The 27,199-nt window shown below is 44.1% G+C and overlaps 1 protein-coding gene across 6 annotated transcripts in view; it reads left to right on the forward strand.

The window, feature by feature from the left end:
- Positions 1 to 939: 939 nt before the first annotated feature.
- Positions 940 to 27,199, forward strand: part of DOCK9 (dedicator of cytokinesis 9) — a 284,204-nt gene continuing 257,944 nt past the window's right edge. For all 6 annotated transcript variants that reach the window (XM_025874651.2, XM_025874654.2, XM_073894372.1 and 3 more), the window contains exon 1: positions 940 to 1,193. In XM_025874651.2, the coding sequence (XP_025730436.1) occupies positions 1,065 to 1,193 (129 nt within the window). In that variant the 5' untranslated portion in view covers positions 940 to 1,064. The remainder of the gene's footprint in view (positions 1,194 to 27,199) is intronic.

Raw genomic sequence — 27,199 nt, forward strand, 5'->3', positions numbered from 1 at the left:
TCGTGCAGGTTATTGTTTTTCCTCAGTTTATAGAAGACGTAGGCGAGGCTCAGAAGTTTCGATCCCGCCCAAGGTGACGCAGCAGGGCGCCGCTGCGGGCCGGGGTCTGCGTGCCTCGTAGCGACTGTCCCGGCCTGCGCCGCCCCGCGCCCGGGGACGTTCCCTTCGGCTCCCTTCGGCTCCCCACCGTTCGCGCTACGCCCCCGGGGGGCGGAATGGGGGTTTTAGGCCGAGGAGCGCCGCTGCGAGTGCGTGTGGCGCTCCACGCCGGGTCCCAGACAGGGCGTTCCGTCCGGCTCCGCACGGCCGCTTCTTCCCAGCGGCTCTGGGCTCTCTCGGTGCCTCCTAAAGTCCACCTTCCCGAAACCTCAGAGGCCCCGGGCGCACGGGGGGCGTGGTGCCGCCGAGCCCGCTCCCTGCCGCTGGCCGTGGGGTCCCACTGTACAGGCGCCGGTTTCGGGGACTTGGTCCCGCTCCAGCCCCGAACTGTGCGCCCTGTCGGCGGCGGGCGCGACCCTCACCCCGGGCCTTCGGACTTGCGGCCCCGGGAAGCAGTGGGGTCGGAGCGGAGGCGCCCCCACCTGTCCGGTAGCCCGCGTCCCGCCACCTCGCTCAGGCGCCCAGCAGCGCGGGCCGGGCCGACCTGCCGCGCCCGCCGTCCCGCCGCGCCGGCCCCTCCTCCGCCCGCCCCGCCCCGCGCCGCGCCGGACACCCCGCCCCGAGGAGGCGGCCCGGCGAGCGGCTGCCGAGGGAGGCTGGTGGCATGGGGGAGCCGCCGCCGCCACACTCTCGGTCGCCCCTAGCGAGCCCGGGTGCTGCCCTGAGTGCTGGGGACCGCGGACGCCTCGGGGGGCGCCTCGGGGCGTGACACGGTGCGGAGGGCGCGGCCGGGGTTGCGCCGCTAGCACGAGCGGCGGGCGGCAGGGGCGGCAGGGGCAGCGGGCGGGCGGGCGGCGGCGCCGGGAGCTGCGGGCGGGCCAGGCCGGGCGCCCAGGGCGCACCTGGCGGTGGCGCGGCGGGGCCGGACCGCGGGAGCAGGCGCCGCGGCGGCAGTGACGGCGAGGATGTCGCAGCCGCCGCTGCCCCCTGCCTCGGCGGAGACTCGGAAGTTCACGCGGGCGCTGAGTAAGCCGGGCACGGCGGCCGAGCTGCGGCAGAGCGTGTCGGAGGTGGTGCGCGGCTCGGTGCTTCTGGTGAGTGCCGGACGACGGACGGTGGGAGGCAGGCGGGCGGGCGGCCACCTCCTCTACGCTCCTCTAAGTCGATCGGGCCCAGGCCGGGCTGCACGACTCTGCTGGGTGTGCAGGATGAAGAGGTGGTGGCTGCGGGACAGGAGAGAAGGGAAGATCCTGGAGGGCAGCAACTTCCATATCCCTACCCCGAGTCTGGGGGTCCTCTCCCCACTGTTGCCCCCTCCCTCCTGGGAAATTTCCTGGAAGTGAGATAGTCATCTCCCTCAACTACCCTCTCCTCCCCCCCCGCCACCAGTTTACCTTCCTCTGCCAGTTGGGGCTTTACACTCCTTTGCCCCCATTCCTCCCGCAGTCCCCTGCCCTTCCGGTATTCTGGAGGGTCTTGGCACCTGTGGCCTGGAGAGCTGCACCGGAGTGGAGTTGGGGGCTGCTTTTTCCAGTCGGTAACCCAGGGTAAGAGGTGGCCCTGCGCACCCTTTGGATGGGCTGAGCTCCAGAAGGGAAGCGGTCCCGCCCCCTCCCCTTAAACTGGCTTCCTGAGGTTTGGCCTCCTCTTTCGGAGGGTTAGGGGGCGTGATAGCAACCCTTGGTAATTTCAGCATTTGTGCAAATTACTACGAAGTTTGGGGATTTGAAGCAAGTGAAGCAAGCAGTCCCAAGATTAATGTGGTCGTAGCAGAACATCTTTAAGAATGGGCCCCTGGGTGTAGGAAGATGAAGTTTTAAATCGACTTTTCCATAGCCGGGGCTGGTCCTGCTATATTTGGGAACACAGTACACCCAGGTCACTTGGAAGGTGCGGGAGAGGAGTGGACTTTTGACGGCAGCATGTTCTCCCAGGCAGCTGGAAACTTTTAGCTTCTCCTTGGCATTGTTGTTGACATTTGTTTTCTGGAAAGGGGCTTGTTTGTGGGCGGGTGATTTGTGGTATTTGTGGGAACGGTGCAAGAAGATGGGCCTTGGAAGTGATTCTCTGTGCTCTGTGGTGCTGTGTGTGGGGTATCGTCCCGTTGAGTGAGGGGGCACTTAACACAGGAGCCGGCACATCTTTCTGGTGGCAGATAGATGCCCTTCCTGAGCAGACACAGGATGACCTGAATGATGTTTGTGGAGATTGGAGATGAAGCTTTGCTGATTTCCATATCCAGCTTGCTTAGTTTGATTTTTCTCTCAGTTGACAGCTCTGCCAACTCACCCCAGATTCCTCAAACTCCAATCAGTCCGCCAGTAATAAACAGGGATTTTATTTTTTCTTTTCTCTTGAACTTGATCAGTTGATGGTAAGAGTAGAGCAGAGTCGGGAATAGACTAGAACCTGGCTTCTCCTCCAAAACCCAAACTGACTTCCTTTAGCCTAAGGGAGGACTCCCTGCATCTTCTTGACTTTTGCCATTGTGCGTCTGTTAAGGATAAAGCCTGCAACATCTCTGGCATTTTTTCTGTTCTCACCTGAAATTTAGTTCTTTTAATTGGGGGCTGCTTTCCTCATCAGGGATTTGAGGCAAAAGAAGAGTAAGTAAAACTTACTTTCATGACTTACATGACTATGCCATGATTTCCAAAGTTCTGGCAGACCTGAACTGAAGAGGAGGTATTGGTTTAATGACCATTAGGTTGAGCACAGAAGTTCCAAAATAGGCCCAACAGTGCAACAGCTGTAATGTGCAATATTCTTTGAGTACCTGCCCTTCCTATTGGAGGGTGGCCTACTGATAGTGACCTGGTAGTGTCCATTCCCATGTATGACACGTTTCCGTGTTACCGCATGACACTTTAATAGTACATCTGTTTTCCTTAGACACCCTCCCCATGAACAGTCAGATGCCTGGCTGGTGTCTCAGCTCTTAGTGTTGTCTATCAGTGGTCACTGTCTGATGAAACAAACAAACAAAAAAATTGTAGGAAAGCAGGTGTCATCACTGGGGCGTTTGAGGGGCTCCCTGGCTGAGTGGGAAGTGCGTTGCAATGGTTCTGCGTTGCAGAAGATGGAATTAGAGATAGCATACATATACTAAAAATTACCCATAAGCCTCACTCCCTCCACCTCCTGCCAGGTACTCTGCCACCACCTGCTTCTTCTTGCTGCTCCCCAGTGTCCATCAGGAAGCCACAGCAGGTGCACCTGCCACATAAGTTCTGGTTTGGCTTTATTCTAGGAGGATATAGGAAGGTCCCCCTGATCCTTGCAGGAGGCTGAATAGCAACCAAGCCAGGGTTTGGAATCCCATTGGTCTACTGATCCATGTTTGGATGGAAGTATTGCTCTGCTCTGTCTTTGACGACTTGGATGAGCGCTATACAATGCCTACCTCATAGTAAACACTCAGTAAATATTCTTAACTACCTGACCGATAAAGCAGTTTTGCAGATGGACTAAAATTAAAAATGAATAGGGTGTGGATTTAACTGGCTCTTGCCATGCTTCTAGCATTGGTGAGTGGCTGGTAGTGAGATCAGAAACAACAAAATTAAATAGTTCAGTGGGTAATAAAGGTTGCCACTTAAGCTTTAAAAGTGAGACACGCTCATAAATTTTTCATTGTTTGGTAGCTTCATTTTTCTTTCTTTTTTTAAAAGATTTTATTTATTTATTTGAGAGAGAGAGAGAGAATGAGAGATAGAGAGCACGAGAGGGAAGAGGGTCAGAGGGAGAAGCAGACTCCCCGCTGAGCGGGGAGCCCGATGCGGGACTCGATCCCAGGACTCCAGGATCATGACCTGAGCCGAAGGTGGTCGCTTAACCGACGGAGCCACCCAGGCGCCCGATAGCTTCATTTTTCATAGGCTCAGGTTTGTGGGCCTTTAAAAATGATTTTGTATTAATTTGAAGAGCTTGAAAATAAACATACAAAAAAGTGGAGAGAATAGTATAATGAGCCCTCATAATCCATCACACAGATTCAATAATTATCAAGATTTTACCCAACTTTGTTTTAAGTGTCCCGTGTGTGTGTGTGTGAGAGAGAGAGAAAGAGATTGTGAATTCCAGGCCTCTTGTTCTTTCGCTCCATATACCTAGTGTGTGTTAGAAATATGGATATTTTGTACAGAAGTATAATGGCATTACGATAAAATTAACAAATAATCTATGGATAATACTCTTCAGGTTTCCCAGATTGCTTAAAAAACATCTTTGATAGGGCGCCTGGGTGGCTCAGTCGGTTAAGCATCTGTCTTCGGCTCAGGTCGTGATCCCGGGGTCCTGGGATCGAGTCCCGCGTGGGGCTCCCTGCTCGGCGGGGAGTCTGCTTCTCCCTCTGCTTCTCTCTCTCTCTCTGCCTCTCATGAATAAATAAATAAAATCTTTAAAAAAAAAACATCTTTGATAGGTAGTTTGTCCTAATCAGAAATTAAACAAGGTTTGCGGAACCTTTTGAATGTGGTTTGCACTTTGGTGAATTATTTGTAATAGAGAGGACCCTCTCTGAGGTCAGGAGTCCTGGGTTTCAATCCCAGAGGTTTAGTGGTTTAGACCAGGGGCTCTGGAATCAGAGCACGTGGATTCTAAGTCAAGCTCTGCCCCTTGCCCACTGGGCAGTCTTAGGCACATAGCTTAGCCTTGCTGTGCCTCGGTTTCCTCATCTGTGGAATGCAGATAATTCTGTACTTATTTTTTTAGGGTTGGTTGGGAGGATTAAATGAGTAATATAGATAAAGCTCTTTGACAGTGCCTGGCATATATTCTACCAGCTACTTAAGTCATGCCGGGCTGTCGCTTAACTTCTCTGAACTTCAAAGTTCTATTATGTGTGTGTGTGTGTGTGTGTGTGTGTGTGTGTGTGTGTGTGTATGTATATATATATTTAAGATTGATTTATTTATTTTAGAGAGTGTGCAAATAGGGGGAGGGGCAGAGGGAAGGAAGAGAGAGAGAGAAGCAGAATCCCCACTGAACGCGGAGAAGCCTAACACGGGGCTTGATGTCACGATCCTGAGATCATGACCTGAGTCGAAATCAAGAGTCAGATGCTTAACCGACTGAGCCACCCTGGCACCCCAGGCCTCTATTATATTAAATGAGGGGCTCTACTAGATTGTTCCTAGAGTCCCTTTCCTTATCAGCATGCTTGAATTCTAAGATGCTTTTATGAGTAGTAAAGATACTGCTACTAATATTCTTGACTGTAGGAAAGGATATTTGTGATTTGGGGTAATGAAGGAAGAATCTCCACATTTCCAGAATTAGCTTTCCATGATTTAGAATAGTCAGGAGGGCAGCACATTCAAAATATATGCAAGCTCAGAAGAAAAACTTCCCTGAGCAGGGTAGAGTTGTGATTGCTTTTGGAGCTCCCAAAGCATTTTACCTTGGGTCTTTCAGATTTATTAAGGATAGCATCATAATGGCCTAGATCTAACAGAGTATGCCACCCAAGGCCTAAAAATATCCCTTCTCTAAAAGATTTGTGTAAATATTATGACACAGGCCTTTGCATGGGTTTGCCAGTTATATGCACTTGGGTATTGCTGCCTAAGTCACCTGGCTTCCAACTTCCTTACTGATCTTCTCTTAGTATGTTCAGCTTCAAAGTCTCCTTCCCTGTTCCTTGGACATCCAGCATTATGAAATGAAATGAAACCGAGTTGGGTTGCTCAATTTCCCTTTGTGTTACTGGAGGGGAATGGACAGAAGGTATGGGATGATATTCTCCTGGAGTACATGCTTGGGGCCTTCCTCACCCTCCTAGGTCAGGCAATTCAAGGTTCCGGTATTATCTGAGGTAATGTGAGACTGAGACCTGAGTGGTGGTGTTCTTTGAAATCCTCGGGTAAGGTAAAACCTCATTTTGGCTGTAATTTTAAATCAGGTATGTTAGTAAATCGAGAGCTGAGCTGGCCTGAGCATCACCTCACTGTCTTTCTCCACCCTCTGGTGGAGGCCCAACAAACAGAAATGTCCCAAAACACAGGAAGTGGGGTGGAGGCCCATCTCCAAGTAGATAATCAATAACAGGTTCTGTTTCTTTGGTTTCTAGTCCATTTGAATATTAGGAGACAGGAGGGCATTAGTAATGCCTTGAATTTGAAAAGGGAGGGAAGGAATTGTGAAATCTTTATCCACATGGATTGAGGGCCTTCTCTGTGCTAGGACTCTTTGCTGGGTGCCGAGGATGAGCAAGCCTTTGCCTTGAGGGTTTATGATCTAAACAGGTGGACAGGTTAGTAGTTTTCAAAAAGGTGGGTCACAATACAAAGGAGAACATTTAAAGGGTCAAATGGCTGGCTCCATGCATAGAGAAAGATGAAATGACAGAGAACTGGTGTACTTGGGAAAGTGTTACGAAGAACTGGGTTGGACCTGGAAGATGAAGAGATAAGGGGGACTTTTTTTTTTTTTTTCCCCCAGAAAAGAATGAGAGATTGAACTAATGCTTAAAATGCCCGGGTCAGCCAAGAAGGAGCAGAACAGCTTGGGCAAAGACGGATAAGTTTTAGGGGGAAGGGAAAGAAGTTTTGAGAGGCATAGTTGTTAATTTTGGGAACAGTTTCAATGAGTGGCTGAGGGTACATCACAAAATAATTTTTTTCTTGTCTTTTTTTTTTTTTTTTTTTTGAGAGAAAGAGAGAAAGAGAGGAAGAGACTCTTCAGCAGGCTCTACGCCTAGTGAGGAGCCCGACTCGGGGCTTGATCTCACAACCCCGAGATCATGACCTGAGCCAAATTCAAGAGTCAGATACTTAACTGACTGAGCCACCCAGGCGCCCCTTCCTTGTCTCTTTGAAACCTATTTTAGGAAAGAGGTTCATAGCAGTCTATGAATATATGCTTCTTAGAGACATCTTCTCCTAAGGGTAATCTTGGGGGTAAATAATATGATGAGTTTGTGTCATGCAGTCCCAGCGACAGGGAGGAAGGTCTGTGGCATGAAAAGAAAACCCCAAAATAGGCCTCAGTGTGTAAACATTTAGGCTATCATGGGATGAGTAGTCAAACATGGGGCGTGCACACCATTCAGTAAATGCTGCTGCAGAAAACCAGTGTTGGAGCCCACCTTTTATACTAAAATAAATTATAACTAAATATAAGAGCTACATGTGAAATAAATAAAAGGAGTGGGAGTGAATAATCATGTAAGGGTGGAGAGGGATTTTTAAAGTATTAAAGGGAAAAACCAGTTTGATCTGGGCTTAGGAAGGGAGCTGTGGCTTTACCACTGGTGAGCTGAGGCCTTGGAGTAGGTTACTTCACCGAAGCCTCAGTTTGGTCATCTGAGAGTTGATATTATTAGATATTATTATCTTAGAGAGTTTTTAAAATAAGGATTAAATAGAGGAATGTACTTAAATCACTTAATAGTTTTTAGCAAATGTAAGGTTCTGATTATGTTAATAAAGGAAAAGATTGGTTATCTTGACTAAGTATATCTGGATCCAGGATTTATTGAGCACTTACTGTGTCCTAGGACATGTGTTGGGCTTCATGCATGGGACAATAAGTCACCACAAGATGACACAGCTGTAAGTGGAGGGTCTGGGTCTTGAACCTGGGCATTGTGGCTTCAGACCACGTGTTCCTCACCATTCTGCCGATTGCCTTCCTATGGAAACACTCAAACCTCTGTTCTGTAACAGGTAGTACCATAAATTTAGAAGTCAATAAACTTAGAAACGCTAAGCACTCTATTAATCTATATCTATATCTCAGTCACAGTATTAAGTTTTTAAAGATCTGTTGGGAGTTCTTACAAATCAATTACAAAAAGAAAAACACTCCAGTGGAAAAATGGGAAAGGACAATAGGCAATTTCTCAGAGAAAGGAGTATAATTAGCCAATAAAGAGTAGACCAAAATGTTCAACCTTGCTAATAACTAAGAAACACTGATTAAAACAAGATGCCATTTTTGCCTGATAAATTTGCAAATTTGCAAAGATAGAAAAGGTATTTGCAAGGATGGGTGAACCTGTTTGCACTCCTTTTTGCAGGACTACCCATGTCACAACTCCAGGACTCCATTTGCATGGCATTTAATAAGATTTGTGTCTCCTGGAATTTATGACATGATGAATGGTATAATCCTTTTGCAGTTGGGCTACATGTCAAAAACTTTAACATGCTCCCATTTTTGGGTCCAGTGCTTGTAACTGTGGGAATTTCTCCTGAGGATTCACCTGAAATGTGCGTTGGTTCAGTGTCTGAAGTCAAATTGCTGACCGTTCAGGGCAGAAAATGTAAAATACTGACCAACTGCAAACTATCTAAAGGTCTTGACAGTAGTCTAAATAAATTGTGGAATGTGGAGTATTTATGATGCCCTTATGTTTTGTTTTAGAAGAGTAATGATGAGAAAATTCTTCCATTGCATTGCCAGAAGGCACGGGGCTTGTGGTTAAGTTCAGAAGCCTGGGCGTTGCTGTTTGGGTTCTGGTACCTCTTTGCTGGTAACCACTGTGTGATCTTGGATTGTGCCCCTGCAGCCTGACTTCTGTCCTTGGTGTGGGGTGGCCTCTCAGTCCTCACCCCTTCAGCTTGTTGGTCTGTAGCATTTCATGCCAGTCAGCCCCCCTGCCTTCCCTTTCTCTGCTTCTCCTCCATGCTCCAGTCTTCACTCTGTCCCCTTGCTACCTCACCACCCAGGGGCGTTCCTGAAGGGTCCTTTCTCCACCACTGGCTTGTGGAATTTAATCTCTCCCCTTCACTCTGAAGGGAGTGCTGCACCTTCACTGTGATTTCTGAATATTTACCTCAGTTTCCCCAGCCTAGACCTGCCTGTCCACTAACCTGCCTCACCATGTGCACTCGGCTGGCCTGCCAGTCCCTCAGTGTTCATCAGCTATGAAACATAAGTTGCCACTCTTCATCTCAAACTAGCCATCCTTTTTGTGTTTTCTTCAGCAGTAGGCATCATTGCCATGGCCACCAGCTTTGAAGTCTCTCATTCCTCCTTCGTCTCTTCTGGTCTCCTTTTGCTTTCCTCATTCCGTCATCACTGCATCCATTATGTTCTATTTCTGCTTCAGTCATTGTGGGCTGATGACTCCCAAAACCTCAGTGGCTCAGAAAGGTTTATGTCCTCCCAACGCTGGCTCTCTGTGGAGGATGGCTGGGGTCCTGTTATCCATATCCTGGGACCTGGGTTGATGGGACAGCCACCATCTTGATTGTGGTGTGTCCTTGTGGGGGGCAGGAGTGTGGGGACTTACGCTTCCACCCAGTCACGTTTGCTTCCATTCCACTGACTAAAGGCCACACCTAGCTCCAAGGGCAGAGAAGTACAGGCTTATCTCCATGCCTGGAAGGAGAGCTAAAATCTTTGGTGAGCCGTGAGCTGCACTCATGACTACAAACCTGTCATCCCCTTCCCTCTGTCTCCTGCCCTTATGTTGGTCCCTGCCACAGTCCCTCCTGTCTGGTCTCTTTGCTGCCTTTCTTACCCTATCCTTAAGGCTTTTATTCTGAAAACTTAACCTACCATTGTTTCCACTGCCCTTGGAATAGGAACTTCTTCCCTTGGACTGTAAGGTGCTCTCCTTGTCATGCACCACTCTGCTGTTGCTCACGGGCCAGGCTTTAACGTTCTCTGGATGCCAGGCTCTCTTGTTCCCCAGGACGTTGGCAGAAGCTCTTACCTCTGCCTGGGATAATCATCACCTCTTGCCTCCTTCCTCATCTGCCAGACCACTCCCTTAGGTCTTTGGAACTGTACTTACATGCCCTTGCCTCATAGAGGCCTTGCCTATCCACCCAAACTGAAACAGGCCCTGCCTGTTCTTTTCCTCTGTTTTGCTTAGCACAATTTATATCTTTATTTGTGTGTACATTTATTTAATGTCTGTTTCCCTCGCCGAACTGTTTGTTCACCACTGTTTCTCCAGTGCTTGGCATATAGCAGTAGTTTGATGAATATTTTATGGGTGAATGAATGACTCCTGAAGACTACATCTTACGGTTTCAGTTTTTCATCCTTTTTTGATTCCCCATTGCTCTGAATTTCTCTCCCTTGTACCCGTTTCTGTTTACTTCATTCTAGCCCAGCTCCCTCTGCCCGATTAGTTTTCCTAACCCTCAATTCCATTATGTCATTAATTTCTCATTGCCACCTGATAATTTGGTGATATTCTCGCAGGGCAGAATGTATCACCTTGGGGCTGGCCCTGTGTTTGTTTTAGTTTAGCAAAAGCTGGTCAGGTTGTCAGTAAATCTGTATGATCTTTGCATAGTTTTTGAAAGCAGCCACACATTTTGGCTCAAGTAAGATTCATCTCCTTTTTTAGGACCATTTGTTTTCACCAACTCTTTAGAGCTTCTGGGTGTAAAATGACACACTGGCCTAATTCTTGTGTTAGGTATTTAGTAACTAACTCCTCTGAAAACAAAATGAAATAAAACAAAAATACAAACAATAGAAACCACTGGAAGTGCATTCCATTCAATTGAATTGTGAGTTGTGCAAACCATCAAGAAGTACATGGGTGGTGAAGTTGTTTATCTCTGTCACTTCTTCTCTAGGGCTCTGGGAGTCCTTATCAGTGAATAGATAGCAAGGAGACCTACTATCTGATCAGAACTCTCTAATGCCAAATGGTGTGTTTGAATCTCCTGGCCCCCTTTCTTTGAATTTGGCAGGGATAAATACAATTAAGATCGTGCTTGGGTGTGTCTACTTCAGGAGGCTGGCTGGGTCCGTGCTTGTGTTGGAAACATGCCCATTTATTTATTCCATTTATTTATTATAGATTAACATTTATTGAATGCTAACTAGATCCTCTGAAAGTAAATCTAGAAGCAGGTATCTATGAACTGCCTAGGGTCTCCACTGACCTCTTTATTCTTAAGTTTATTCTGAAACTTTTATGTTCTTAGTTTGAGATTCACATGCTCTATTTTCATACTTTTTTTTAAAAGATTTTATTTATTTATTTGACAGAGAGAGAGACGGCGAGGGAGGGAACACAAGCAGGGGGAGTGGGAGAGGGAGAAGCAGGCTTCCCGCCGAGCAGGGAGCCGGAGGCGGGGCTCGATCCCAGAACCCTGGGATCATGAGCTGAGCCGAAGGCAGTTGCTTAACCAACTGAGCCACCCAAGGCGCCCCATACATTTTTTTTTTAAAGATTTATTTATTTGAGAGAGAGAAAGAAAGTAGGGGGAGGGGCAGAGGGAAAGAATCTCAGGCAGACTCCCTGCTGAGCATGGAGCCCTATTCTGGACTTGATCCCAGGACCTTGAAATCATGACCTGAGCTGAAACCAAGAGTGAGACACTTAACCAACTGTGCCACCCAGCTGCCCGTTCATACATTTTGTCTTAACAGAAAATACATGTTCTGTTGTGTGGGTATAGTAATGTTCTATGGAAAGATATTTACTGTGCTAAGTTAAAAAAGAGATTATAAACAGTATATACAAAATGATTCACTTTGAAAAAAGTATAAGCAGTATTTTGTTCATGAAAAAGTTTTATGATCTTATAGATGCTATAATAAATCATTCTCTTTTGTTTCAGGAATATGTTAAATATCAGATCTTTAGTTCCTGAATTCTAGAACATAAGAAAAGATGGTGGTATACCCAAGCTTCTGGTGATAGGGGTATTATTCTTTCTAGGGATGGCAATGGTATATTATGGATAAGAACTTGGGTTCCGGGACATTTTTAGTCTGGAGCTCTGCTGAGAAGTTTTCACCCTGAGAATGGACATTATAGTAGCACTTATCTTGTAGATCTCTGTGATGATTAAGTGAGCACATGCATATAAAGCACTTAGACTACGGCTTGGCGCATAGTAAATACCCAGTAAGTACAAGCTTTTGTTACTTACGAGGGCATCCTGAAAGAATATCGTATAACCCTTAAAAAAGTGCCACTTCGGGAGAATTTGTAACATGGAAAAATTAGAGTTGGGTGAAAAAGAAGTAAGATGTGGAAATGTGTATGATCACAACTGTATAAGAAAAAGCCTGTGTGTAAGAAAAATGTTGGAAGGAAATACATGGAAAGGTAGGCCTATGATTTTTCTTTATATATTCTATTTCCTAATTGTTGTACTTTCATAAGTGAATAGTAATAATCTTATCAAGAAAAATAAAATAGTGACTATAGGAGTAAAATTTTGGTGTTGCATAGAAGACATTCAAATTAGGACACTGAAAACTGTACGTGTGTATCTTAGTGCTTCTGCAAGTGTGCATCTTGATGTAAAATGTGCTCCCGGTGAGGCATACATGTGCATCTTGGTAGCAAAAATATTGTCGATCAGTGTAAGATCTCTGCATTAAATGCTCATAGAAGGAGGCCCATGTGAAATAGTGAAACTTGCATTTGACAGTTTTATAAAATTCTTTGAAAAAACTGCCTTGCTTGAGCCTTTGGAAAATCCAGTGAGACAGGGATATATTTTTATTTCTGTTTTTTTTTTTTTTTTTTTTTCTGTTGAGGAAACTGAAGACCGGGAAATCAGATGACTCACTCAAGGTCATCTGGCTAATACTTAGCAGTTTTTCCTGAAAAGGTGGCAGGGATTGTCTAAATAGTGTAATTTTAAAATTTGAGTTTCTTGGAAACTTTTTTTAAAAAATTAAAATTATTTTTTAAGTAATCTCTATGCCCAATGTGGAACTTGAACTCATGACCTCAAGATCAAGAGTTGCATGTTCCACTGACTGAGCTAGCCAGGCACCCAGAGTTTCTTGGAAACTTTTAAATTGTTAACTTGAATCATTAAACACCTTTATGGAAAGTACCATAAATTCTCTGGGTTGATAGAAATTTGTGACGTGGAAACGAAATCATACTGTTTTGGAGGTGAAAGTTAACCTAAGGGTTATTTGGTGCAGCTTCCTAATTTTACAGATGAAGAAGATTAAGATCTACCATGGTTAATTGATTTGTCTGTGATCATTCAACTAGTTAGTATTATAGACAAGAACAAAATTGAGTTTACTGACTCCTGGCCCAATGTACTTTCCACTGACCACAGGAAATAATTGAGTTTATTCTGTTTACACTTGGCATTTCATTGAGTATCTTCACAGACCGCAGTAATCAGATAATATCAGAATATGATACATCCATTTGCACCATGGATCTCCTGCTTCTATATTTCATTAGGCCAGTTGGTAGGTAAAATTGACATTCGTTTTTCTACAAGCCAGGAATGGAGTTCTGCATTTCTGTTTAAGGAGTGAGGAGGAAAGAGAGAAGGAATTAAAAAGCAAGAATTATAAGATTAATCTAAAAAAGATCTCAGTAGAAACTTATTGAGGAATTAAGAATTAATTTAGTAAAATAATGTTATTTAAGGGATGGAAAAATCATGGTTTTATGTATACTTTGGTTAAAATAATTATGTGGCTTGAGAAAAACCTTTCCCGGGCCTATTAACCTAAAATTCTTTACTGTAGAATAAGCTCTGTTAATCTAGGTCATTTTGCCTTTCAGGCTGCATTGCCTTAGCTAAAATAAATATTAAGCTATAAATGGCAGTTTGGTTCAAATTGTATTATTACAGAACACGGTACATTTCTGAAATTGTTCAGTGAATTTATTTAATCTGTCAGTCTAATATATTGCTGTTTCCTTAAGTAGAAAGCAGAGTTCCTATGGGGATAGCAGAGGTGCCATAATATTTATAGTTATTAGACTCATTTATAAACTATTATACTAGATAGAATTTGCAGGGTATTTAATCTTTTAGGTTAACTTTTTTTCTTCCCAGGCTTTTAATATGTTCATTTAGCCATATTAATTTTCTTTATTCTTTTAAGAAAAACTTCTGAGAGAATATTATTTTTTTTCTAGAAGATCAGTTATAACTGCTGTTATATGATTTTTTTTTTTTTTGAAACTGAAGAATGTGTGTGCTTTACTGTCTTCTTTGGAGGTGATTTTGTGAAGAACCAATTAATGTATCAAGTTTTTATTTTTATTTTTTTTAAAGATTTTTTTAAATTTTTATTAGAGAGAGAGAGAGAGTGTGTACAAGCAGGGGGAGCGGCAGGCAGAGGGAGAGGGAGAAGCAGGCTCCCTGCTGAGCAGGGCCTCCCGATGTGGGACTCCATCCCAGGACTCTGGGATCATGACCCGAGCCAAAGGCAGACGCTTAACCGTCTTGAGCCACCCAGGCGCCCCAGTGTATCAAGTTTTTAAAGGAACATAAAACTTAAAACCACTTAAAATTGAGAGGGGCAAAGATTGGTGACACAGTGTTAGTTAATATATCAGGCAGACTTTAGTAAACACATTGGTGTTGAGATTTCCATAACGTCCTAAGAGGTGGTGTGAGAGAAGCGGGATGGCCAGTAGCAGATGACGGTTTCTTGAACTAAGGACAGTCACATTTTATAAATCACATGTCATGGTCTGGAGCTTCCAAGCTGGAGAGGAGGAATGAAGATTGTGGGCTCTGGATATCCCACAGGTTGCAGGGTGAGGATAGGCTCCTTTGGTGGACATTATGGGGAGCTCCATCTGAGGAAGGGAATTTCAGAATAGCTCCTGGAATTTGAGAGAATTACAGATGTCTTTTTCCATGGCTACAGTTGTTAGAAATTGTAAAAAGAAGCTCAGCTTCTGTCGTTTACAATATGGACTCTTGGCGTCTTGGACGGACACTTGGAAAGAAGCTTCAAACCAGCCCTACTCCATAACTTCCCAGCATATTCCAGTGAGCATTATACTTCTTGTCTGGAGAACTGGGTTCTCTGCCTGTGACACTCCTTTGTGTCCTGGCCTAGGGCCTGCGTTGTGTCACCTGTACAGTAGGGGAGGCACTAACCAGCCCAGAGTGGATTTAAGCTGCTTGTTTCTGACCAAATCCTTAGGTTTGGCGCTTGGCCTGGTGCAGCCCTGGAGCTCATTTCCATCAGCAGTGACCTTTGGGAAGGAAGGGGCAGGGGCCTGATGGAGCCCAGTCTTTTCTGCACCAGGCTTCCTTCTGATCTTCCATATTATCAGGCTAGGGCATCTTGCCCTAGAGCCTCCTGAGGATTCACTGTCCTTTTGTTTATCTTTTACTCAGGATCTTAGCAGATCTTGAGCCATTTTTGAGTTTGTAATGATGACATTAGCAGACAAAAATGCACTGTTACTACACATTCTTTAAGCTCTTGTGCTTCACTGTTCAGTAGGTCCCCAGTTATTATCGGTTGCTCATTTATTCAATAAACACTAAAGGATAAACCTTTGATTAAAACACAGACTTTGGGGCGCCTGGGTGGCGCAGTCGGTTAAGCATCTGCCTTTCAGCTCACGTCATGATCCCAGGGTCCTGGGATCGAGTTCCGCGTCAGGCTCCTTGCTGAGCGGGCAGCCTGCTTCTCCCTCTGCCTGCCGCTCCCCCTGCTTGTGCGCTCTCTCTCTCTCTGACAAATAAATAAATAAAACCTTTAAAAAAAAAAAAGACACAGACTTTGTCTTCAAGGAAGGTATAATCTAGAGGGAGAGAGGAGCATAGGTGAGACCCAGGCAGCTTTTGGGTTGGTGTCCCCTTTGGGAGTCTCTTGGCTCTTCGGCATCCTGAAAGGAAGAAGGAAGATTGTGATCAGTGCAGATCAAGTTTATGGGAAGTTGCTGAGACTGAAGTCAGCTTTGTGGGGAATAGAAACATACCCCGGACCTCTACATCTATTACTGTGCTTTCACGAGACCCAGGAAACTTGAAGCTTGATGCACATGTTCATAGCAGGCGTGGGGAGAGAATGTTTTTCTCATGAAGCTGCTGGGTAGGGATGGGGGAAACTCATATCGATGATAAGGGTGCAGTGCGAATTGGGGGTCAGGGCTCAGAGGAACAGGCTACAGAGGTGGGAGGGAAGGCTTTTTGTTTTTAGGGTAATGTAGCTGTTAATGTTCTAAGCAGTCCTACAGGTAAGCTTTTTAGCTATATACATGTGATTTACTTTGAAGCTAACTAAGGAAGACAGGGTATTTAAGAGAGTCACTTCTTTTGGCATCTAGAATGTGTCTCCTAGGTGCCAAGACCCCATATATGCAGGGATTTGAGTCTTGATTATGTCCTTACCTAACCCCACAAGTAATGTGAAATTTAATAACAGTATCATATTAGCCTTTTAAACTCACGTTAAATAATAGGGTAGTATATTATCATAGTTTGTTTTCAGCTATGTAGTTGAGGGTACAGGAATTGTAAAACCCCTCCTTTCTTCAGAACTGAAAATGAAGCCAATTTTTGTGGAGCTCCAGATTAAAAATAATCTGAATTGATTGTAAGAAGCGTGCATGAAAAGAAAATTCAGTTTTTTTATGCAAAATCATCAGGGACTTTAGGCTCCATGGAACACAGATTTGCATGGCACTGTTAATCTGGCTTTTTACTGAGTGTAAAAGGTACTGAATACTTAACATGGCGGTTTTTGGAAGCAAGCTGACATCCTGCTGATTGCAGTTACGCTGCAGTTAGGCTAATGATAGCATAACTGATATGGCACTAGTCACCGTTTCAAGTGCAAAGAAATATCTGTTCATGAAATACTAAAACTGGTTCTTACAATAAGATGCATGTACTTGAGTTAGGCTTGATTTTTGTTTAGTGTTAATTCATTGATTTTTTTGCTTCCTGCCATTAAGGACATGTGTGGATCATGTTAATAATCCCCTGGGAAAAGAAATGAGCAAGTATTTGACAGATAAATATGCATGCACATGTATATTATAGCTGCTTCCACATCTATATTTCCACATGCATCTGAATAGATAGATTGTTAATTTCACATATGCACCAAATTAGTTGAAAACGTTTGTTGAGTCCCCACATGTGCCAAGCACTGTGCTAGGTGCATTGGGGAACCAGGATGAGTAAGACAGATCCTATCTGTGGCGTCGACAGCCTAATAGGGGAGAGAAGATTGCAAAATAAGCTGTATGCACATTTAAATAGAAGATTGTATCACTGGAGAGTTGTAAGTAAAGCTTTAAAGAGTCCTCAGGAGTTTAGAGTACTTCCAGTCCAGGGAATCAGAAAAAGCTTAATGAAGGAGATGGCATTTTGAGCTGAAAGTAGATTTGAATTATTGTAGATAGAGGGGCCTGCATGAATGAAGGCCCCTGGAGAGGAAATCATGGCGTGTACCTGGGGAGCAGTGACTAGTTAAAACTGGTGAAATGTAGAGAGAGTTAGGGGTATGCAGATCTGGGTCATGTGGGATGGTTGGGGGAGGATGGACAAGGGCCAGGTTGTGGAGTGTTGACTTTATTCTTTGCTTTGGGTTTCAGAGCTAGAAGATGCCCGGATTAGAGTTTTGCTGCAGGAATATGGTGACTGTGTGGTTGGAGCCTTGTGGGGCTGGGACAAGAATAGGTGCAGAGACCTCTGCCGTAATTTCGACAAGAAGTAAAGAGGAGGGCGTAAAATAAAGAGGTGGTGTGTAAGAAGTATTTTGGGATAAAGTGGATGGGTATTTGAACCTGAATAGATTAGGTTATTTGTTTATTCAGTAAATATTTACCAGTAATCTTGTGCCCCACACCACGGTGAGCTTCATGTTCCCTGGCTAGGTGAGATCGAGAAGCTGCAGGTATTAACTATAGCCTTAGGTTTCAGCCCTGGGAGACCAGGAAGGTGGTGATGCAGAAATCTGAGAACACAGCCCCTGTTTCGCAGGTTTTGAGGGGAGCGTAAATTTATCTGGTCTCCTGCTTTCAGATAAACCATTGCAGACCGATGAGAATCCCAGCTCCCATTATAAACCACCACCAGAGAAAAGGATTAGCAGGGAGCTGTTAGTGACCTTCATTTTTTAGAGGGTGTTTAGGATAGAGCAACAGCTTTAAAAACCATCTATCTGGCTAGTCTTCTTTAAAATACTCCGTCATGATCAGTGCGTGCTTAACCGTGAGGCCCCCGCCAGCTGTCTTCTCTGCCACTGTCTGGAAGGCTGACATTCTGACTTCATGTCAGTTTTCTGGAATGACCTTTCCTTTCTCCCCTTTTAAGGGAAAAATTAAGCCTTTAAAAATGGTAGACTCATAAACAATTATTTTGAGTCAAGATAGTTAGTTACTTTTACTGACTTTTTGTGCACATCTCCGTAGTTGTTTTAGGTCAGAGAAAATAAACATGACTGCTTTGTACAGCAGGCCCCCAGTTCAATTTTGGATGTGAGTTTCTCTAACATCTCCAAATACAAACTAAGTCACTGCATGGGTTGATAAATTATAGATGGAAAAGAGTTCTCAGTTTTCCTCTTCTTGGATTTCTTTCCTTTCTATGACCCTAGATCTCTCCTCTTTGAAATTCCATCTTCCTTTGATATCCACGTACTGTTATTGTTGCCTAGTTATTAATCAATATGGTGACTGGCGATAATAATAACTTTTTTCACGTCTCTCTCTCATACTGTTTTCCCATTCAGCTTCCCACTGTAGCCATCCCCTAGGAGAATGAGTAGCTGTTTTCTTCTGTCCACTTTCCACAGAGTTTATCTGTTACTCCTATTTCAGGGACTCATTCCCATGTCTTTATTTCCAGCCTTGACCAAGAGATTTGTGAGGGTCAGGAGGAAGCCCATTGGTGAAGGGATATGATAAAAGAAAAAGCAGCAGGAGAAATGAGTATTTGCCCCCAAATGGAAGATCTTTGGGTCTCGGTGGGAGGCTTCAGAATAGAGAAGCATAGGAGGAAGGACAGATGTGAAGGTGTTGGACCTCCATTTCTTACTGTAAGGCAGCATGACTCAGTGTGAAATCCACGGACAGGGGTTTGTCTGTGAACTGTTTATAACTGACCTATAAGGAGATACATACAGAAAATGAGAATAAGGGTTTAGAAACAAACAATTTGCAGGCCGACTTTAAGTCTGTTCAATTCAATAAGAATTTGGGACTTTACATTTTCATGTCTTTGTTTTTTTATTTCATTTAATAGTTGTTATTATTATTTTGTATTTTATAAAAGTACTAGTCCCAAATAGGTTGGGGGAGGAAGCAAACATTCACCACAAGTAGTTTGAGAAGGCCTGTTGTCGTTTGTGGAGATGGTAGTTGGGGATGTTTTATTTGAAGTGCTTGGTTTGGTCAGTGGGAATGAGGGGTGCACAGGCTGGGAGCAGATGGGTGCTCATCTTAGCACCTGGAAAAAGCGGGGCCGAGTAAGACAGAGTCTTGTGACTTTGGGAACTTGTGGGGTGGAGGTTGGTGCTTGGGCACGGGGTACCCACACTCATGTGAGGCCCAGCCCCAGTGTTTGGTAGGAATGTGCCCGTTGCCCTGCTGGCTAGGCCTTCTAGGCTGGGCAGGGGTTTCCTGCAGCCTGAGTAGGGGCTGTTGGACCAGTACCTGATTAGGGTTATTTCATCTTTGGTGTGCTCTAAGTTCGATTTTCATCCTATGTCTCTACCTTGACTCTGCCTAGACAGACATATTGCACAAGCCTTAAAGTTGTTTCTTCTCGAATGTTTCTGAACGTTTCTTTAAAATTCTTCTAACATGAAGAACGATTCCTTCTGTTGATAGTTTTCCTGGACCCCTTGTATTCTAAGCCATGCACCTTTCCATAGGCCTTTGCCTAATGCTGTAACGTAACTGACAGGGGCAGTGTTTTTTCTTTCTGTGAAAGGTGGTGTCATGGTGGATGCCCAGCACATATTAACACCAGCAAAGCAGATTTTTGGGATCCTGGGCTGGCAACTTTATAATTCTTTCTATCTTTTCCGCTTTGCTGGAAGCGACAGGATATTAAACCACGGAACTGGCGTGGTCCTCGGCTGCCTGCCAACGGAATATTTGGGGAAAGAATGGACCAGCTTTTGTTTCCTTTGCCTTCTGTGTAGCCTTGGGGTGGATTCTGAGGGGATGTCCCCCCCCTCCCCCCCGCCGAACTAACCCATTTGGTATTGAGAAAGCAGGAAAGCGAGTTTTCCTGTTACTAGCAGTGAACAAAAAGCAAGCAGCGGATAGAGATATCCTGTTGGAGAAGGTTTGGGGGAGTGAATGCAGACAAATGCACCTCATTCTTTCCGTGTCTTTAAGGAATATGAGGAGATGGGAAGGAAATCAGTCACTCTGCATGCCAAGTCAAATGGTTTTCTTTTTATTTATGGTGCTTAATAAGAAGGCTGTAAGTGTATGCTTTGTGATTTAAAAACTTGTCAGATACAGAGATCTATAGCACATGACAGATTAGAAAAATGAAACAGTTTTTTTTGTTGTTGTTGTTTGTTTCTCATGAGGTCATTCTAAGTTTCCCTGGAAGGGAGCAATGAACTGTAAAAGTAAATGTAAACTCTATCCAAGTTTTATTTATTTTTAGGTTTAAAAATCACTTAATAATGGCAGATTCTTGCTGAATTAGATTTATAAGAAGATGGCTTGTCATATGGTCTTAGGGAATCAGTCATTCGTTGGTTCTTTTTATTTATTTATTTTTTTTATTAAAGATTTTTTTTTTAAGATTTATTTATTTGAGAGAGTGAGAATGAGAGAGAGAGAGAGAGCACATGAGGGGGGGAGGGTCAGAGGGAGAAGCAGACTCCCCGCTGAGCAGGGAGCCCGATGTGGGACTCGATTCCGGGACTCCAGGATCATGACCTGAGCCGAAGGCAGTCGCTCAACCAACTGAGCCACCCAGGCGCCCTCGTTGGTTCTTTTTAAAAAGAACTTTTGTCTCTCATTATAAGAGCAGTACATGTTTATTATAGGAAAATTAAAGAACACATATGGGCGACTGAATGGTACAGGAATGGACTGGAAAGACTTGGAAATGGAAAATTAGAGCAGTGTGGTGAAGGAGAGAAGACCAAGGTTTTCTGGGAGCTGTGGGTGTGGAGACATGGTTAGGGAAGACCTTCCTGGAAACCCTCCTTGGGAGCTGTCTTGCCTGCATGCTGCACGTTCAGTAGATTTTAGCTTTGGAACTGGCCTGCTCTTCTGCCGTGGGTTTAGACCTGATCATTCCAAGTTTGTCTGGAGCTGGAAAACTGTGTAATGATCAGTTGAGAAGCTGGTCAACTCAGTGCATTTCATGTTTTGTCAGTCAAGGAGAAGGAGTGCGGGGCAGGAAGGATCTCTGAAGAGAGACAGATTTGTATCAGCGAGTGAGTGGTGGGGTGGTGAGGGGGAGAGAGAATATCTTTGAGAATCTTGGTTGTAAGAGAGAGAAAGAGAATATAAGAGAGAAGATGTAGAAGAATACAATAAAGTTTTTTTTTGGTGGGGGAGAGGAAACGTACAGTGTGTTCTGCTGTTTTTCATTGTCTTCTTGACCTTCCCTTTCCCTCCATGTCTTGTCATGTTGACAAGTGCTTAGGTGTTCTATGGAATGAAGCTTCTTCCTTTATCTCAGTAAACATTTATAGAACAGCTGTCAGTAGGTCATATTTTTAGTCCATTTTAGCTTATCAAGATAGTGCCAGAAGTCCTTATAAGGCATGTGATTAAGTTGTCTTGGGCTTTTTTTTTCATCTGTGAAAATATATTGACCATCAAATATACTAGCCATTTTATTATGAGTAATACAGGGATCAACAGGTAAAATGGAAGGTATAGAGGCTTGGACTAGTCAGTCTGTTGATTTTGGTAAATTGTAGAACAGATATTCATTGAATACTGTTACATAGTAGCCACTGGGCTAGAACTTGGAAAGGATTAGAAATTGGACAGACACAGCCCTTGATCTCACAGACCTTCCAATCTGATCAGGACATGAATTGGTAATTAGACAGTTCCAGTGGAGTGGGATAAGATCTCTGAAGAGACACGTGGGATGTCCTGTGATGATGTGGGAGAGGCATCTGTTCTGGACCAGATGGAGTGACATCTGAATGATAAGAAGAAATGAGCCAGATAAAGGGAGATATTTTATTCTATCCTTGGGGAAGAGTGTGTGCAAAGGCCTGGAGGCAAGGAAAAACATGGAATCATTCAGGAACTAAAAGCTGGTCAATATGACCAAAGCCTATAGTCTCAGATGAGGGTGATGAGAGAGAGCTCTGCAGAGATAATCTGGGGCCCAATACAAAGGGCCTTCTAGGGCTTGTGTGAACTTAGGAATTCAGCAAAGATTCAGGACATAAGATCAATATAAAAAAATCAGTTGTGTTTGTCTACACCAGCAGTGAACAAACCAAAAATGAAATTAAGAAAACAATTCCATTTTATAATAGCATGAAAAAGAATAAATACTTAGAAACAAATTTAACAAAAAAAATTTTAAGATTTGTCTACCAAAGAATTGTTAAAAGAAAGAATACTAGGTAAATGGAAAGAGATCCAGTGTTGGGAGACTTAATATTGTTAAGGTGGCAATAGTCCCAAATCTGTCTACAGATTTAACACAGTTTCTGTCAAAATCCTAGCATCCTTTTTTGCAGGTATTGACAAGCTGATCCTAAAATTCATACGGAAATGCAAGGAACCCAGAATAGTGAAAATAATCTTGAAAAAAGAAGCACAAAGTTGGAGGACTTACACTTGCTGCTTTTCAAACTTCTGATAGAGCTACAGGAATCAAAATAGTGTGATACTGGCATAGGCTAGACATAATATATCAATGGGCTAGAATTGAGAGTCCAGAAATAAATTCATACATTTATAGTCCACTGATTTTTCAACAAGCGGGCCAAGACCATTCAAAGGAGAGAGAATAGTCTTTTCAACATACAGTGTTGGGACAACTGGGTATCTGAATGCAGAAGAATGAAGGTGTGTCTTTATATCATGCCATATGTAAAAACTAACTTATAATTGATCGTAGACTAAATGTAAGACCTAAAACTACAAAACTCTTTGAAAAAGAACATAGGTTGTAAATCTTCATGACCTTGGATTAGGTATTAATTTCTTGTATATGACACGAAAAGCACAAGCAACAAAAGAAAAAATAGATAAATTGGATATTATGAAAATGAAAACTTTTGTGTTTCAAAGGACACATTAAAGAAAAAGATAACACAGAATGAGAGAAAAGATTTTCAAGTCCTATATCTGATAAGGGACTGGCAATCTAGAATGTATAAAGAACTCTTACAACTCAAAAGAGAACTCAGTTAAAAAATGAGCAAAGACTCAAACATTTCCTTAAAGGAAATATACAAATGGATCTGATCAACAGTAGAAATCTTCTCAAGGAAATGTAAAACCTCAGTGAGATACCACTTCACACACACTAGGATGGCTAATACATGAAGACAGGCAATAAGACTCCTCTGACGGTGAGGATGTGGAGAGATTTGAGCCCTTCTGTATTGCTGGTGGGAATGTAAAATGGTGCAGTCACTCTGGAAGAGTGTTTGTGCTTTTTTTTTTTTTTTTTGGAAGACCTTTTTGGCAGGTCTTCAAAATGCTAAATATAGAGTTACTCTGTGACCCAGCCGTTCCACTTGTAGGTATATAGCTAAGAGAATTGAGAACATATGTCCACACAAAAATTTTACATGGTTGTATTACTCAGGATTCTCCAGAGAAGCAGAACCAAAGGAGATTTTTTTTTTTTAAGATTTTACTTATTTATTTGGCAGAGAGAGAGAGAGAGAGAGCGCACATGCTCAAGCACAAGCAGGGGGAGCAGCAGAGGGAGAGGGAGAAGCAGGCTCCCCACAGAGCAGGGAGCCCGAAGTGGGGCTCAATTCCAGGACTTTGAGATCATGAGCTGAGCCAAAGGTAGATGCTTAACTGACTGAGCCACCCAGGCGCCCCCAAAGGAGATTTGTTATAAGGAATTGTCTCACACAATTATGAAGGCTGAAAAGTCTCACATTCTGCCATTTGTAGGCTGGAGACCCAGGAAAGCCAGTGTATAATTCAGTCCAAGTCCAAAGGCCTGAGAATCAGGGGGAGCCAATAGTATAGATTCCAGTCTTCATCTGAAGACCTGAGAACCAGGAGCACCGAGGGCAGAGGACGATTGATGTCCCAGCTTAAGAAATCAGGCAGGAAGGACCAAATTCTTCTTCCTTTGCCTTTTTGTCTTATTCAGGCCTTCAGCAATATTGGATGATGACCACCCACGTTGGGCAGGGTGAACTGCTTTATTGAGTCCACTGATTCAGATGCTAATTTTATCCAGAAACATTCTCATAGACACACCCAGACATAATATTTAGCCAAATATCTGGGCATCCATTGATCTAGTCAATTTGACACATAAAATTAGATACCACAATGGATGTTCATGGTGTGATGGATAATGGCCCCAAAATAGAGAACCCAAATGTCCATAACTGATGGATACAGGAAATGTAGTATATTCATACAATGGAATGTTCTTTCACCATAGAAAGAAGTGAAGTACTGATACATCCCCTCAACATAGATGAACGTTGAAAACATGCTAAGTGGAAGAAGCCAGACACAGAAGGCCACATATTGTTCGATAACATTTTTTGGGAAATGTCCAGAATAGGTAAATCCACAGGGACAGAAGATAGTGGTTACCAGGGGCTGGGGAGAGGGGGAAAGGAGAGTGACTGCTAATGGGTACGGGTTTTCTTTTTGGAATGAAGATTAGATTGTTGGGGTTGCACAACCCTGTGGCTATATTAGCATCACTGAATTGTACACTTTAAAGGAATTTTGTCCTATGTGAATTACATCTCACTATAACATAAAAAAAAAAATGGGGCACCTGGGTGGCTCAGTCGTTAAGCATCTGCCTTTGGCTCAGGTCATGATCCCAGAGTCCTGGGATCGAGTCCCACATCGGGCTCCCTGCTCCACAGGAAGCCTGCTTCTCCCTCTCCCACTCCCCTTGCTTGTGTTCCTGCTCTGTCTCTGTCTCTGTCAAATAAATAAATAAAATCTTTAAAAAAAAAATGTGAATGTTATCCTAAGGTTCGTTGGTAGTCCCTAAAGGATTTTAAACAGAGTGGTGGACATGGTTGGATCTGTGTTTTTGGAAGATGATTCTGAAAGATGTTTTTGGAAGATGTGGGGAAGGTAGGGAAAGTGACCTAAAAAGGGCAAGACCAGAGGCAGGGATCCCATTGAGAGGCTGTTAAAATCATACATGTGAGAGACTGGTGGTTTAAACTAGGGAAATGGCAGTGGGAGTGACAGGAGGTAGAAAGTTCAAAGTACAAAGCACAGTGGGGTTTGGTGATTGATGAGATGAATTCAGGATGATGCCTGTATGCTCAACTGAAGGTGTGGGCGGAGGAGGGAGCAGGGTAGGCAAGAAAGGTGACCTCAGTGTGCTTACAGCCTGACCCACTGAGATGTCCCTGGACCAGGCACACGGAGGCGTCAAGTAGATAGTTGACACAGAACTCAGAAATCCAAATACTCAGGGTTCTTGTTAAAAATGCAAATTCTTGGGCTTCACTTCAGACAGATTGACTCAGAATCTCTGATCATGGTGGACCTACCTAACATTTGAGGCTTCTTTGGATGTACTTGGAAACTGGAAGAGTGGCAGTGATTCCCTAGGGAGAGGATATGGCAGAGATGAGAAGTGACCCCATCGTTATGTATAGGCCCAGTAGTGGAGGAGGAGACCTCACAGGTATCTGGACCTCTAGACCAGAGAGGTAAGAGGCATCCAGGAGGCCGGGGGGTGTCAGGGAAGCCAAGGGAAGAGTGTTTCAAAGTGGGGAGGTGTCCTGGGGTGTCATAAGCTTCTGAGAGGTAAGGTAAGAGATGCAAAGTGTGCTTTGGGTTTACCAACAAAGTGGCCTTTGGGAAAGGCCATGGATGGTGGAGACATGTCTCCAGAGCAGGGCTGGTATGGGGCTGCGACATGTGGCCCGTGGGTCCTCCCAGGAGTGTAGCCCCTTGAGCTGCCACCCTGCATATTTCCCTTGGCTCTGCCCTGTTCCTCAGCCCTGATGAGGCACACCTAGTGCTTCCAGAGCCTCCACTGGGGAGAGTTTCGCCAGAGTGTGTGGGGCACCCTCTGTAAATGGCCTACGCCTGCAGGGCCATTGGAGCTGGGCGGGGGGCGGGGGGAGATGCAGGGTCAGGGCTGGGGGTTCTGGAGCTGTTGACACGAGCACATGTCTTATCTGGTTCTTCACTTGGCTTAGCAGAGCACAGTGCTCTGCTCCTTGGCCTGCACAGTAGTACCTCTGTAGGTCTGAATCGGTATGGACAGGACAGATTTTTGAAGTTGGGGCATTTCATATTTTCTTGGTTTGCGGGTCATAACACAGTTTTGAGAGAGATGGTGTATAAATACTTGGAAGTGATAGCCACCCCACCCCGGATTTTGGCACATTCTTCTGCCTTTTGAAATATTGTCTAATAAAAGTTACACAGTTCTCTTAGAGTTGTAAATCTGGTCTCAGCAGTTTTCAGTGTAATAAATTACTGTGTATTATCAGCATAGGAAAAATCAGTGTGAATGATAATAACTTCAAACTCAGTTAAATGCTTGTCAGTTTACTGTCTAAGTAGATAGAGTGCCTGCCGATCTGTGAGCGTGTAGTCTGCCAGCATGCAACTCCTGGTCTGCTTCTCTGTGTTTTTGAAACCACTGCTCTTTAAGGAGGGTTTAGTTATTGTTTTGAAGAGCTTTGACACTGTTCCACTTTTAAATTTACAATCTGCACTTTTAATTTAGAAGTTGTGGTTGCTTTTTCTTTACTAAAGGCAGCATATTAGTGTTATGGACACATTTAGGTGTTCAGATAACTATTCTTTTATTTGGGGGAATATTGTGCAAGAAGCAAGATGTGGAAGTCCCCTAAATGCAAAATTGACTGTGTGTCAGTGGCCTAGTAAAGAAATCCGAGGTGAAACGAAAGCCATTATCCAGCTCAGCCAGGACTTTCCCCTACCTGCGTGTTTAAAAATTAGGATTTAGGGGCGCCTGGGTGGCTTAGTTGTTAAGCGTCTGCCTTCGGCTCAGGTCATGGTCCCAGGGTCCTGGGATCGAGCCCCACATCGGGCTCCCTGCTTGGCGGGAAGCCTGCTTTCTCTCTCCCCCACTTCCCCTGCTTGTGTTCCTTCTCTTGCTGTGTCTCTCTGTCAAATAAATAAATAAAATCTTTTAAAAAAATAAAAATTAGGATTTAAAAATTTTTTTTTCTGTTCCATGGTTATCTATTTTGTGCTGCAACATTTCAGAGCCAGTGTGTCAACTCCTCCTATATATATATATATATATATATATATATATAT

This window comes from Callorhinus ursinus, unplaced genomic scaffold (assembly GCF_003265705.2).
Source record: "Callorhinus ursinus isolate GAN/ISIS: 27379988/994484 unplaced genomic scaffold, GSC_fseal_2.0 scaffold7, whole genome shotgun sequence".
NCBI lineage: Eukaryota > Metazoa > Chordata > Mammalia > Carnivora > Otariidae > Callorhinus > Callorhinus ursinus.